Below are 14,258 nucleotides of genomic sequence, written 5' to 3'. Positions count from 1 at the left end.
TAAAGAAATATGCGAACGGTATAGCGAACCAACTCTAGCACAATACACTTAACTGCAGAGATTACAGTGGACCAGACACGTGATCCGCATGCATGAGAATAGAATCCCCAGAAAATTACTAATCGCAAGAATGCAAGGAAAAAGACCTGTTGGAAGACCAAAAAGAAAAGATGGAAAGACGAAGTAGATGAAGATGCCACAAACCTCCTAAAAACGCGTTCATGGAAAAGAACAGCAGTAAATCGAAATGATTGGAGAAGCTTGCTGAAGGAGGCCAACGCCCGGTTTTGGGCTGTAGTGCCATCGGAAGGATGGAGTAGGTAGTAAGACGAGAATATATTGTAATGTTTCTTCATACAGTAAGGTGCAAATGTCTGGAATAAATTCGATATTTCGTAAGCCGGTAACTTTAAGGAAAAATTCTGAAACAGGTCTAATTTTATTTTTAAATTACGATTTTTTTTACATATTTATCATACTGGTGACGTCATCCATCTGGGCGTGATGACGTAATCGACGATTTTTTAAATGAGAATAGGGATCGTATGCCAGCTCATTTGAAAGGTTATTCAATTCTCTATTCAGTAATATAAACACTAACATAATTCTAACAATAAAACACTGAAAACTTTTGTTTTCTATACTTCCACAAAATTTATTACAACTATGCGATTACAGCTGTTTCGGCAGAGTGCCTCTCTCAAGTGATTTAGATTACTATGGGTGTGCCTTTTTGAAGTCTTTAACTGACTACACAACATTACGAGATTACAGATTACCTGATTACCAGAATTCACAACAAACATGAGTTCTCCGTATATCACAAACCTACCCATACTGACACAACTATACACAATTCATCATCCCATCCTACACAACACAAATTAGCAGCCTACCATAGCATGATACATAGACTGACAGAAGTTCGAACAAACAATTAACAAAATTTTAAACCAAAAACTCCATAAGAAAGCCCTGAAATTAGTCTATCCACCACCGCAGAGAGAACCCAGTACCTTCTGCTCTATCACATATACTGGCAAGATAACAACAAAAATAGCCAGATACATAAAAACGAAAGGAATAACACCAGCTTTCAGAACTAACAACAACTTAAGCAAATATATTAAGAACAATAAGAGCCGAAAGAGAAAACAACTACAGAGTGGTGTTTACAAACTAACTTGTGGTGACTGTCCGAAAACTTACATCGGTCAAACTGGCAGAACCTTTGACAAACGGATAGCAGAACATAAAAGTTCTTTCAATAATAGAAAAACACACACTTCTACATACGCACTTCACCTTCTAGATCATAATCATTCTTTTAATGAACAGTTTCAAATTCTGCATATTCAAAATAAAGGCCTTAAGCTATCTTTATTAGAATCTATGGAAATTAATAAATTGAAAAATGCAGATTTAATTCTGAATGACCAACTCGAGACAAACAGCTCCCCACTCCTCAACCTCTTCAGTTAGAGACTTTAAAAAGGCAAACCCGTAGTAATCTAAATCACTTGAGAAAGCACTTTGCCGAAACAGCTGTAGTCACGTAATAAATTTTGTGTAAGTATAGAAAACAAACGTTTTCAGTGTTTTATTGTTAGATAAAATGAACTTCCATCAAGTAACGGTCGAATCCATCAATTACTAACATAATTATTTTTACAGGGTGTCCAACTTTTTTTTAATTAAATTAACTGACACAAAAAGAAGAATGTATGTAATTTATTCAATTCAAAATACATTCTACTGCTGTCAGAAAACAGAAAACAATGTTTATTGGATAAATAAACATTGCTTTTTGCCTAATTCAATGTTCAAGCTGCCACCCATCTGACTCTTGGCAGCAAGTACACTCGAGCGCTTAAATTGCCGAGTTGTGTTGTCCTCATGACAATTTGACATTAGATGTAGTAGATGAAGTAGAAACAAAATACCTAAAAATATTGGAAGTTAAAATCATTAAAAAATAATCCCTAAAATATTTTTAAAACCTATGACACATTGATTTTGTGCGAAGTGTATTAACATTACTGATAAATTTATTGAAAAAATGTTTCTATTGTTGTTTATTTTTTAGTTCACAGCATTCATTATGTCATTGAGTCTAAACATAAAAAATATCTTATAATAAAACATCATTCAGTCATTATGTTGTTTCCTGCAAGACTGTTTCTCTGCGCTACGCTGCTGGCACTGACCGAGCTGTCTGATTCATTTGCCCTCAGATGAAAATTAGTCCTAAGATAACAGTGAGAACATTTGATTTACTATCTGCACTCTACGGTTTTATGGGATACTTAAAATAACTCAAGAGAAATTCTAATCCTTGCGGATGGCAGTGGATCTGGACGTTTTTCCGATAGAGGTGGTGTTATTCCCGGATCCCAGGTCACAAAGAGAACATAAAAGTTGGTTGTAACTTATTTTTTAATCTATACGTCTCTTTTGTCTTTAACAAATAAAATAATAATACACCGTTATTAGACGTCAACACCCTGCCGGCAAGAGCCGATCCAGAGAGGGGGCCATGCCCCCCTCCCCGAGAATTTAAAAAATATAAATTTAAATATTTGCTATTTACAGTTCAACTGTTATTACTTTCAAACACATATCCCGCTTGTCCCGTTCATAATGAATCAAGTTCAAAGTGCAAATTATTACTCTGTCATATTTGACGAAAGGACCGACGCATCCCACGTGAAACAGCTTTCTCTAAATTTGAGATACATTCACAATAATAACATTCGTGAAGACTTTGTGTTCATTGACGCTTATAAGAACATAAAAAGAATTAGTGAAAATCAAGAAAGAGGAAAAGAACAACGCCTGACAGGAGAAGAATTGGTAAAAAAGTATTAAACTTGTTGAAAGAACTGAACTTGGATTTGAAGAAATGTGTAGGAATCAGTACTGACAGTTGTAGAGTAATTAGCTCTGAAGAGGTCGGTGCAGTAACAAAAATAAAAAAGGTCGTAACAAATGCAGTTAGATATCCATGCCTGAATCATATTTTAAACAACTCCCTTTCAACTCCTATTAATGTATCGTCCATCAGAAACACAGTGGGAACAATAAAGTCGGTAGTTTTTTAACATGTCAGTCAAAAGAAATGAATTTTTAAAACTGAACCTCGGACTTTAACAAGTTTATGCGAAACAAGATGCGTTGAGCGCTATGAACGCGTAATCCAGTTCAGATCTGGCATTTTACATATAATTCCAAGAATCCAAAACTGCTACACTTGCATCAACTTTGCTTAATTCTTTATGCACATCTGAGTTCCTAGTGTCAATGATGTCACTGATTGACATACTAAAATTAACATCACCACTAAACCGACTTCTACAAACAACATCTCTTGATGCTAATCTGGCGACTCAGGCTTTTTCCAATACCATGTTGACTTTGAAAGATCGAAGATCTAACTGCGAAGAAAGTTTTACTAAGATCTTTACCGAAGTTAAAGAATTAGCAGACGAATTGGAGGTTAAAGTGAAGTTATCTAGATTTGTGCAGAAAGCAGTTGAACAGTTTTCACCTATCATGAACATTGGTGAACACAAACAAATATTCTTCTATTGTCAGATGAAATAACAAAGGTGTTTGACGTTTGTGACGCAAATGTTTTTATGAGACTCGAAAGTGCGTGAAAAGTGTTAAAAATTACCATGTTAAACCTAATTTTTAAAAAATTTCCCCCAGACTCCCGTGTACCCCCCCCCCAAAAAGTTTATGGCCCCTCCCGAAAATCTGTCCTGGATCCGCCCTTGCCTGCCGGTAGGGATCTATGGAGGAGTATCACTGAGCCGCAAGCACTTATCCCCCCATAGGCCGATTAGTGCAATCTTTAGATTCATAAATTTGTATACTACTGCGTTAGCCTTTTTATTTTTCTGTTCACCGGGTCAGGGCTCGAACGCACATACACTAGATTTATTGATCGAGCGCGTTGACTCGCTTGGCTATCTGACCTAGCCAAGGTCAAAGGTATTACCTAAATAAATAATTTAGGTAATACCTTTTTGTTGTCCTCTGATCGTTCTCCATATTTCTTTCTGGATAAATGATGTTCAATCTACTTAGTATCTACTCCCCAGTATTTTTGAAGTTATTTCTTTAGGCTCGATTGGGAAAATTGTCGAGAGTGATTTTTTATAAAAATAACAGTATGAAGTAAGCGCCCAGGACAAAGTAAAGTTAGTTGCTAAATCTTTCAAGTTACGTATGTATCAGTGCAAATAAAGTGTCAAAAAAATATATTGGTGTTTTTAGTAATTATATTTATTATAGTTTTTGTGTATTTGGATTTGTCTTAGTTGGGCAAAAAAGCAAAACTTTATCTTTACCCCAATTCTGCTTCTTCTTTTGGCATCTTAACCCTGGATAGGTATTTGCCTGTCTGACTATGTTCTTCCATTCACTCCTCTCTTGTGATCTTCTCCTCCATTGTCTTACATTCATAATTTTCAGGTCGTGCTCTACGTCATTCATTCATCTCGTTTTGGACCTCGTTTTTTTCGTCTTCGTATCGTATTCCATTGTAATATTTTCTTTGCTATTTTTGTATCTTCTTGTCTCTGAACATCTCCCAGCCATGACAGTATTTGACTTTTTACAAATATTACAATATCGTTCCCTTCATTTAATTCATTAATTTCGACATTTCTCCTGATTGCCCATGTGCCGTCTTACTCGTGCACCGGGCCGTATACTTTTCGCAGTACCTTTCTCCTTTAAGGATTTACTACCAACGTCTCTATCACTGAATATATCACCAAGTACAGGGCAACCTATCTTAAACTTATAAAATCAGCTAAAAAAGACTACTATCATAACCGTTTGGGAAGCTCAAAAAGTGTTGCAAAAGAAACTTGGTCCATAATAAACGATCTTCGAAATAAAACCCACACTGCTAAAACAATTTCCCTTCCAGACCCTGAAAATCTAAATGAATACTTTGTTAATGTGAGTAAAAATATTACATCAACTATTTTGCCACAACAAGATCCCATTGCTTATCTCCCTTATTCAAGAAAGGTCTCGAATTCATTCTTTATAAAACCAGTCGATAAATCTGAACTGATCCAAACAATCAATAGTACCAAAAGCAAATCCTCCTCTAGTACTGATGGTCTATCGATAAAAATTTTTTCTAATCTCCCAGAAAATGTGTTAGAAGTCCTCATCTCACTAATTAATGATTCCTTTGAGAATGGTAAATTTCCAGAGTGCCTGAAGACAGCCATCATTATTCCTCTTCATAAGGGTGGTGAAATATCTAATACCTGCAATTATAGACCTATTGCACTACTACTGGTACTCTCCAAAATTATTGAGAAACTCATAAAAGCCCGACTTATGTCCTTTCTCGCTGAAAACAGTTCGGCTGATCACAAAATCAGTTCGGCTTTTTAAATAATAAATGCACCACTGATGCCATCTTTTCTGTACTACATGAGGTTTATCAAGCACTGAACAATAATCTTCACACTGCCACCGTTTTTTGTGACTACGCCAAAGCTTTTGATTGTGTAAATCATAACATTTTGATAAGAAAACTAAATTTCTACGGAATTCGAGGTATTTCTTTAGATTGGTTCCAATCTTACTTGGATGATAGGAAACAACTGGTTAGAGCAAATGATACAGACTCTAGTCTCAAAAACATTGTATGTGGGGTACCTCAAGGTTCAGTATTGGGTCCTTTACTTTTCCTTATCTTTATTAATGACATCACTAGTTTAAAAATCGATGGAAAAGTCTTTCTTTTTGCTGATGATACCAGTATCACTTGGAGCAACTCAAATATTGCAACTCTTCATGCTACTATAACTTCTGATCTACTTACAATAAAAACCTGGTCTGACTCTAATTTACTCTCGTTTAACGTAGATAAAACAGTAGCATTGCCTTATAAAGGAGTCCTTCAACCCTTACCTCTTAATAACAGCCAGGTCAGTACCGTTGATTCTGTAAAATTTCTTGGTATTTTTTTAGACAGCAACCTTAAATGGTCCCACCATATCGATTTGTTAAGGAAGAAAATATCCTCAGCTTGCTATGCTATAAGATCTTTTTCGAATAAACTCAATTTAGCATCTTCCAAAATAACATATTTTTCTTTGTTCGAGTCACATCTTCGTTATGGTCTTCCTTTTTGGGGTTCTGGTACAGCTGCCCAATTCGATGTTATTTTCAAATTACAAAAAAGAGCAATTAGATATCTGTTTGGCCTCAGAAGAACATCACATTGCAGAAGTTACTTCAAAGATCACAGAATTTTAACCCTTCCATCTTTGTATATTTTAGAAACTGTTTGCTTAATTCGTAAACATCTACATGTCTTTCCACCAAGACCTAATCATGACTACTTCACGAGAAATTCTACCTTTGACGTCTATATGCCGACCCCGTACTCTGAGTTAGTAAAGAAATCTATATTATATTCCGCAAAAAAACTTTACAACCATCTCCCTCTACAACTTAAATCTGCAGCATCTTTCCCCAAATTCCGTAAACTGACAAAAGCCTACCTATCTGAAAGATCATATTATTCAGTAGAAGATTTTCTTAATCAATAACTAAGAAATTACAGTACCCTTTGCACGAGTAGTATTTTTATTATCATTTTTTTGTCTACATTTGGGTGTCATATGCAGCAGCTTAACTTTTAAACTTATTAATTACTAGGTAGACTATGCATTTGCAATTTACTTAAATTTTGCAATTGATTACTTCTGTTTAACTTTATTATTATTGTTATTATTGTAAATATATTGACGATTTATCTAATTTTAGTAAATTGGATTGTTATTGTTCTGTTTTCTTGACTTTTTATAAGCTTTGTTGATAAAATTGTACAATTTTTCATGACAATAAAGCATATTTCTATTCTATTCTAAGCACATTATTATGCCTGAAGAATAGCTGAAATCTGAATTTATTGTACTTCCAAAAAATCGAGGAGCCATAAAATGGGAAGAATGCCGTATGATAAGCCTCATGAGTCATCTCCTAAAATTGTTCCTAAAGATAATCCATAAGAGAAATTACAAGTTGTGTGAAAGTCAAATTCTTCCTAACCAGTTAGGGTTCATAAATGCTCTTCGTACGAGAAAATCTTTGTTCTCAATACAAGTCATATTACAGGTAGCTCAGTTGAAAGGGGGACATTTTAGCACCTGTATGTTAAATCCCTTTGAACTGTGTCATTTTACCGACAGTTTATCGGAAAGTTATCCACGCTTTTCAGGACAATAAAAATAGGCTAAAGATGCAATACATTAGGGTTTGGTATTAGCTTAAGTGTCATAAATAAAAAATTTTGAGAGAAATTTCGCTATTTCACGTCGCGTTGAATCTATTTCACGTCGCGTTGATTCCCGTATCCAGTTCTTATCTTTTTCTGTTACATTTTTCTATTTCACTCGGCCTGCCGTTCCGACGTTCCGTGGGAGTTCTTTTTAAGACCCAAGAACTTAAAATCCCATCTCTAACTTTCGCTAAACACTTTATTGTTTGCGGTTTTGGGCGCTGAGCGCGGGCGTGTGGGTGATCCTCCATTAAAAACACAATCGTCGTTTTTGCTCCAAGTCACGATTTTTGGGTAATTTGTTATGACGGCCAAAGATTTATGGTTGGCCGTTAAACAAACGGATCAGATTTTATCTGAGAACGTTGTTATACGATATTGAAATTATTAATTGGTATATTCGATATCGCGACACTTGATATTGAACTAAATACACAGTTACAGTTACACGAAAGCCTGAGGGTGGTCCACAAAAGACACGAAATCTTGGTTGGTGATGTAAAGATGGTCTAAGAATAAATGGGCCTTTAAAAACTATGTCAATTCGGTCCTGTTATTTATGTTTTATTTGATAGAGCATGTGACGTCCCGGATACCCAATGAGTAAACGAATTAAAACAAAGAATATTAGGGGAACTGTATTGATCACAAAAAAAAACTAGCAAATAAACTAAAGTTGGAATTCAGATTGTTCGTGTGTGGTTGAGGTCGCCATGCAAGAATCTGGAATTATTTTTGCACAAAGTGGGAGAAAAAATGGCGATAAAAGGAAGTTTGTTCAAGGCTTTTCTATGTTAAAGTCGCATCCTTGGCGATAAGTCGGATATGCGGTCATCATGAACTCTTCTTAACTACTCACTTCTCTTCGAACCCTTAAGGAGTTATGAACCACGGTAACGAAAGGGTCCTTTGCGGGTGGCCTTACGACAGTTTTTAAGAAAGTGTGCATTCGACAAATGAGTAATAAAGTAAAAAATTGTGCTTTAGAACTCGAGACTTGTGCACAATAGTAAGAGAAATTAGATTTAAAACGTTTTATATGAGGTGTTATTTATTATTCCCGGTTATTTATAGCGTTTATCGCCTTCCGGTTCCCAGTTTACAGCTTTGTCGGTCGTTTCATACGCCAGGGTGAACATTCCTTTTTGGACATTGCCTTCTGAATGCCGCCTAGCCAGAATTGTTTCGGGCTTCCTCTCTACCTTCAATCCCTTGGCGTCCATTTTAAAATTTGTTTCGGCAGCCTGTCGTCATCTATCCTTTCTACATGACAATACCAGATCAGTCGTCTCCTTTGAATTTCGTCTATGATGGTTGACTTGACTCCCATTGTACCTACATATATTTAAAATATATAATTAACCCAGATCATCTGGTAATGTAAAAATATAGAATATTAAATATAAAACAAGAGAAAGAACATCAAAATAAAATATGTAAGTAAGGTCATATTATGTTTTTTAATGAACATTAAATATGAAATATTAAATGTCATATGTTAAAAATAGTAAGAATAATAAAATAAAACATTTAAACAAATAATCAAAGAATATTCATCAAATGAAAATAATTTTTATGCGACACAAGTAATTTTATATGTTATCTGAATATATTTTTTAACATTTTCTCTATCTTTTTCATTTTGAACCATTTATAATATATTTTTATTTATTTTCAGAAAAAAGACTGAAGTAAGAAATGACATAGACAAAGAGCCTAAAGACTTAACAAATAGGAATATGTTTCCCAGTGCCCAAATCAAAATGAGGTAAGTGACAAGTTTGAAATCAATAAAAACATTAAAATTTCCTTGCAATTTTTGTCATTCCAAGTAACCTCACCGATTCTTTTATGGCAACGGGAAAACAACTAGGTACTTCTCTACCAGTGGAGCCCTGGATTTTAACGGTGTACCCATTCTGGTCATACACTTCAAAAACCAGTAATAACAATAATAACTTCTTCTTCTTCTTTCTCAGCTGTTCCCTTTTCAGAGGTACTCTGAAAAGATTCCTTTTGTCACTCATTTCTGTCCATGGTGTTTTCTTCACCTAAACCCAGTGCCGGATTTACCACTAGGCCGACTAGGCCGCGGCCTAGGGCCACAAGCAAAAGGAAACCGCAGCATTTTGTAAAAAAAAATTTTTTTTGGTAAAAAAATTGAATTTTTGTTTTTTTAAATTAATAATTTTAGTAATTACGGCTACTGTAAATCGAGTATATTACTTTTGCATATAAACAATAAAATCTAATTAAAATAACCATTGTTCATATCAAAAATAACTATTAACGCTTGCCAGGGTATGGGAGGCTACAGACCGCAGGTGGATTGTGGATTGTGGATAGTTCTAGGAATGTGGTGAATTATTGATGTAACCCGCACTGGAAAGGGCCCTGACTTCTGACAAAGATTCTAGATTGTCTAGTTTGGCTAGTTTTGTTTCAAATGCTGAGCCTTTTCAAGTTCAAGCCTTAGACTTTAACGATTTGATTAAAGATTTTACAGCCAAAAAAGCTAAAAAATTGAGTGTTTGGAGTTTAGATATGAGATTTATTATAAGTATGGAGTGGAGTGAGTGTCAGTGGTAATCACTAATCCAACTTTATCTAAATTAAGAACATGGCATTGACGTTTTTCAGTATAAGAGATTAATGTGAGAATTGAATAGAATTTTATTTGATGTATTCTTAATATTTTTATTTTTCAGTACCGTAGCTTATCACTATTACAGTTCATATTATTTTGCTTGTTCTTTTACTTATAATGTCGTTTCAACTAGGCTTTTTTTAGTCTTTTGTTGTCACCTGTACTTTCCCCCCAAACAAAAACAAATGGTATTTAAAAAAACTATGTTTTCAATCTAATAGCACATAAAACAACATCCAAAAATGTTATTCTATATCCTACCAGACTGAAAACAATGGGAACCTTCTCTGGTAACACCTCCGAGGCTTCTAGAAGTTGCAAGCCATAACGGATGCTGAGACTAAGGAAGATGAGGTAATTTTACAATTTATAATTCACGTCCCATGCACTCAGCGCGGTAAAGTTCCAACGAGAATCGTTCCCTTCATACTCCAATCAGAGTATACATGTAAAATGTAAATCAAAAATGAATAACCATTTTCAATTTCGTTGCAACACGAAAATACAGCCGCATCATTATTCAAGTTCAATCAGAGAGTGCAGCAAGCACCTCTACCGGTTTCGAAACTTATTAGTCTCTCATCAGGAGGCACATATGCTGCTCTCTCTGACCCAACTAGGGCAAACACCGGCATGCAGTCACGGATTGCAAAGATTTATGTACCGTATTCAAATAGAACATTAGTGGCATTTCTATTCATTTATGTTATGCTTTGTATGTTGTGCCAATTTTAAAAAGTAAAATTAAAATAAACGTTGTAAATTAATATGAAATGTGCTTTATGCTTTAATTACATAGTCGTGAAGTTATCGGGGGCCGCTCGGGTAATTATGCCTAGGGCCGCAAGTAACCTAAATCCGGCACTACCTAAACCTTTCTCTCTTAAGTCCCCTGCCACACAGTCCTTCCATCTTCTCCTTGGTTTTCCTCTACCTCTCCTTCCATCAACTTCTAACGGCTCTATCCTTGGTCCTACATGAATCCTGCATGTTCTACAGTCTCTGTTCTTGAATCTTTAATTTTGGATTCTTTATCTCTGTTGTCTATAAAATAATACCTATTAACTTTAAATTTGCTTTGTTTATAGGCTTATGTCACCAAGTACATCACCTGCCACTTCCCCGACAATGTCTAACTCTTCATCACCAACCCCACCAGCTGTCAGCTACAATAAAATTACGGGAATACCTTGTGTAGCTGCTGCTTCTAGATATACAGCCCCTGTTCATATAGATGTGGGTGGTACCATCTATACCTCGTCACTGGAAACACTTACCAAGTAAGAAAATCCTTTTGTTGTATTTATATTGTCTTTTATTAAAGTACGTGATTATTATTAACTAAAATGGAGGGGATTTTTAAGAAGCTTATTCATCTTTTCTAAAATAAGGTAAACCTAAATATGTAAGTAGCGTTTTTAAGTTCCTAACTGTAATCAACGTAAAGGCTAGTCCATTCGGGTGTAGGCTTCAGAGAAGATTTCTCTCTCCAGTACTGTAAAGTAAGTCAATGAAGTATCTACGTATAATGTATATTTCTCTTATTCCTCCTGCAAGAAAAATCCTGCTCACATAATCAGAATTGCTCCTTGATAACCAACATTGGCGATAGCTCTTCAAATCAAGCATAGATTGACAATAGCCCGAACCGCAAAACAGCTAAACTAATTAAAATATGGAAAAACCGAACAATAACAAGAAATACTAAGTTCAAGTTACTCAGTGCTCTTATTTTTCACATTTAGGGATTGAAATAAAGCAGTATTTTCAATCCAGCTGGATTTTTGCAAGATTGGCTGATCCAGCTGGATCTAGCGCGGATCCAGCAAAATGTGGAATCAAAATAAAAACACGATTTTAATGTTCTTTTTGTCTGTATTCTAAATTTCTAAACAACAGAAACATGAATTTTAATGTCTGGTTGTACCAACAGATCTTAAGCTCAGCTTACGAAACATACGCGTTGCACCATTGAGTCTTAGGTCAATTTTGAGCTTGCACAATGGATTACCACGTGGATTGCATTGATAAGAATCGAAAATTATGGTGCAACGTATGTGAGACTTAAAGCGGCCCTATCTATAAGCTGAGCTTAGCTAAGCTGGAGCTTAATATTTGTTGGCGCAACCAGGCATTAGTTTTTTGGAAGTGAGACTTGTCATAGACTATGGACAAATGATTGCTTTTCACTCGTTCTGTCTCATAAACGGTCATTTCCTTTTCCAAAATCTTTTCGTAATCTTTTAAAGGACCAGTTTTTTTTTGTTATAAAAGTTTTCTCTTTCTTGAATTCAATCTCAAGTTCTTGTTCCAAATTAAAATTCACGGGCTCCGGATTATCTTCTTCCATTATGTCCTCTTGCACTGGTTCCACAATCACTTGTTTATTTATACGACTCAACAAATTTTTCATCTCTTGTCGCATTGCATTCTTTTTCGGCATGGGGAAATATCCAGGATTATTTGGTCCTTCGTCATACTTTTTTAGATTTTGTAAGTACACTAATGTAGGTACCTGTAATTTCAGAGAGGCGCTGTTCCGCGATTCTGTTACGTAGTGCTTCCGATAGCTCGGCACTAAGGCTAGAGTTCTGGCTATTTGGTTTGTCTAGACAAATTTCATGGTTGGGTCTGCCGTCATTAAAGTGGACTGTCTTCTGCAAAAAGCTTTTACAGACAGTTTCACCGGTTGAAGAGTGGGGATCAAGTCATTGATTATCAACCACTCGCCAGCAGAGAATATTATCGCAGAATCAGCGCTATATCGATGCAAACTTTTAGGCTGTAGAAACTTTCCAGCATACTGAGCTACTACTAGTGCGATATAATGGAAAGACTCACGGCTTTGACTAAAGAGGCCAATGAAGACATTAAGTAACTTATTTCGGATTTGACACGTTTGCGGATTCGAGTTGCTGGATGCAGCATGTAAAAAAAGCGCTGGATCCAGCAATTGCAATCTCTATTCACATTGCTCGCAGGTGGAACATGGACTCTCAAAAAAATCGATAAAAGTAAGATCCAAGCCTTCGAAATGTGGATCTACAGAAGAATACTACGCATGTCCTGGACAGAAGGCAAAACCAACCTAACAATTCGGGAAAATATGAAGATAAAAGACCAAGAGGCAACATGATGAAGACCCTGGTGGGAAAAACCCTACATGAAGTCGTCTATCTGGGACAGAGGGGCCAATTGATTCCGAAATGAGACCGTATTATTTGTTAATATGCTTGGGTACGTGTCACGCTAAAGTGCAGGGTCTTGGAAGTGGTAAGAACGGAAGACAAAAGAGAACATGATGGAAGACAGCGGCCTAAGATTTTTCTGTAAAAGGGATTAATATTTTTAATTCCTTTAAAGGGACTAATAGGCCTGGATCCCGCGTACCAAAAAAATTTGATTAATAGCAAGCTGAAAATTTGTTAATAGCTTAACGGTGTCTAGTCGGACAAACTTTGATGTATGGAAATACCGGAACAGGTGAAGTTTTAATTGTGGAACAGATTAAAAATTTGGAACGTCAGACTACGAAAACGTCCCATGAATTTTGTCGGACAGAACTTCCAATTGATTTGTTACCCTTTCATTAAACTCTCATGCAAAAATCAGACTGCTATTTATCACCTGTCATAATTCCTGCCATTTGACATATTCTACGTGTCGGACTTATTAAAATGCCCAGTTGGTGATAAAAATACCAGTTATCCATCTATCGGTTGGTGTCTTTCTGACATGACCATACAATATAAGACGGATTTCTTCGATGTAGGTAATAATTTCTTATTGTACCTACTGATATTCTTCTTCTTATCTCTTCATTTCGGATTCGGTCTGCCCTCGTGATCTTACTACATCTTCTCCAAAACTCCATTTCGGTTGAAGGTTTTTTCGGTAAATTTTATTATATACAGGGTGTAACGAAAATCCAGGTCATAAATTTAATCACATATTCTGGGACCAACAATAGTTTGATTGAACCTAACTTACCTTAGTACAAATGTGTATATAAAAAAAGTTACAACCCTTTTAAGTTACAAAATGAAAATCGATTTTTTCCAATATATCGAAAAATATTAAAGATTTTTTATTGAAAATGGACATATGGCATTCTTATGACAGTAGCATCTTAAGAAAAAAATATAGTGAAATTTGGACACCCTATACAAATTTTATGGGGGTTTAGTTCCTTTAAACCCCTCCAAACTTTTGTGTACGTTCCAATTAAATTATTTTTGTAGCACCATTACTTAAACAAAATATTTTTAAAACTTTTTTGGCTCTTAGTAC

General features: G+C 35.4%; 1 protein-coding gene across 2 annotated transcripts in view; it reads left to right on the top strand.

Moving 5' to 3' along the window:
- LOC114330496 (BTB/POZ domain-containing protein Tiwaz) overlaps positions 1 to 14,258 on the top strand; it is a 140,217-nt gene that overhangs the window by 59,450 nt on the left and 66,509 nt on the right. For both annotated transcript variants that reach the window (XM_028279840.2, XM_028279841.2), the window contains exons 2-3: positions 9,000 to 9,089; positions 11,057 to 11,248. In XM_028279840.2, coding sequence (XP_028135641.1) covers positions 9,000 to 9,089; positions 11,057 to 11,248 — 282 coding nt within the window. The remainder of the gene's footprint in view (positions 1 to 8,999; positions 9,090 to 11,056; positions 11,249 to 14,258) is intronic.

The sequence above is a fragment of the Diabrotica virgifera genome, chromosome 9, assembly GCF_917563875.1.
Source record: "Diabrotica virgifera virgifera chromosome 9, PGI_DIABVI_V3a".
Taxonomy (NCBI): domain Eukaryota; kingdom Metazoa; phylum Arthropoda; class Insecta; order Coleoptera; family Chrysomelidae; genus Diabrotica; species Diabrotica virgifera.
The sequence above is the reverse complement of the archived record's forward strand: the minus strand, read 5'-3'. Positions and strand labels throughout refer to the sequence as shown.